Source organism: Rhinopithecus bieti, unplaced genomic scaffold (assembly GCF_001698545.2).
Source record: "Rhinopithecus bieti isolate Rb0 unplaced genomic scaffold, ASM169854v2 scaffold_72678, whole genome shotgun sequence".
Classification (NCBI taxonomy): domain Eukaryota; kingdom Metazoa; phylum Chordata; class Mammalia; order Primates; family Cercopithecidae; genus Rhinopithecus; species Rhinopithecus bieti.
Window position 1 is genome coordinate 1 of NW_016871171.1, and position 1,162 is coordinate 1,162.

At 35.0% G+C, this 1,162-nt stretch overlaps 1 protein-coding gene across 1 annotated transcript; it reads left to right on the forward strand.

Annotated features, from left to right (window-relative positions):
• Positions 1-59: 59 nt before the first annotated feature.
• Positions 60-1,162, forward strand: LOC108525581 (thymosin beta-15A). The gene is made up of 2 exons (XM_017866508.1): positions 60-175; positions 1,082-1,162. The coding sequence occupies exons 1-2, from the start codon at positions 76-78 to the stop codon at positions 1,117-1,119; spliced, it is 138 nt and encodes a 45-aa protein (XP_017721997.1). The 5' UTR covers positions 60-75; the 3' UTR covers positions 1,120-1,162.

Here is a 1,162-nt window from a genome sequence, read left to right on the forward strand (position 1 = left end):
ATGTACCCTAGAACTTAAAGTATAATAATAATTTTAAAAAAAGTTTTTTTCTTTTCAGGCTTTCTTCTAGTCAAGATGAGTGATAAACCAGACTTGTCGGAAGTGGAGAAGTTTGACAGGTCAAAACTGAAGAAAACTAATACCGAAGAAAAAAATACTCTTCCCTCAAAGGAAAGTAAGTCATGGAGGGTTCTGATGGAAACAAACAATAGAGAAAGTTAATAGGTTCACTAAATAAACCTATCTTCTAGTAAAGTTTTGATGCAAAGTAAGCAATAATTAGAGTACCATGGTATTTAATACAGCAGTTAAAACTATCAAATAGTTTTCTTCTGGTTCTCATGGGCCCAGTAGTGATAGGGGAATAAAAAACTAGTTTCTTGTTAGAAAAGTATTAAAACCACATTAAAACCAGTCTTGGGATATTGGATGTAGCACTAAAAAACACTTAGTTTTTGTCTACTTTTGGGTATTTGGCATTTTTCTGCATTTAGAAATTTGAGTCCATAATATTATCCCTAAATAACCCTGTAGACTGCAGTTTTGGCTTTCTATATCTGATGACAAGATAAGGTGAGACAACAAATTTAGATCTTGGTGTACTCAAAGCTCTCAGATTCAAGGGATCGGTTTTGCCCTCTGGAGTTAGACCCTGCTGGAGAAACTCTAAGCATATTCACAAAGGCTGAGGGACACTTTTTGTTAATGTCACTTTTATTTGAGAGTTGCAACATTAGTTAAAATTATCTGAAAGTGTATAATTTTTTAACTTAATAGTGATAGATAAATCTGAAGAAAGTACTTCACTTACTCCTCAGTCTTCAGTAATCTGAAAAAATGACAACAGCATTTGGAAAACAAGCCCTAGAGTTGATGTAGTTTCTAGTTGGTAGTTCAGGTGCTTAATGTGCACACACATGCACACACACACCCCACTGTGAGTTTTGTGGTTAATGCCTTGGCATTCTAAATTTAAAGCATGTATGGCAGCCTTCAATGACTTACAAAGAGCTCTTTTGGAAGAAGCTGAACTTAGTCTTAGGAAAATACTTTTGTAATTTTTTGTTTCTTTCTTCCCCAGCTATCCAGCAGGAGAAAGAGTGTGTTCAAACATCGTAAAATGGGGATCTCCTCCAAAGAGCAGATTTCAACATTGCCTGAC

Bases quoted from the DNA above. Each gene is read 5' to 3' on its own strand.
- LOC108525581 (XM_017866508.1), top strand. From the start codon at position 76: ATGAGTGATAAACCAGACTTGTCGGAAGTGGAGAAGTTTGACAGGTCA. The intron at 176-1,081 runs GTAAGTCATGGA...TTTCTTCCCCAG, and splicing joins TACTCTTCCCTCAAAGGAAA to CTATCCAGCAGGAGAAAGAG.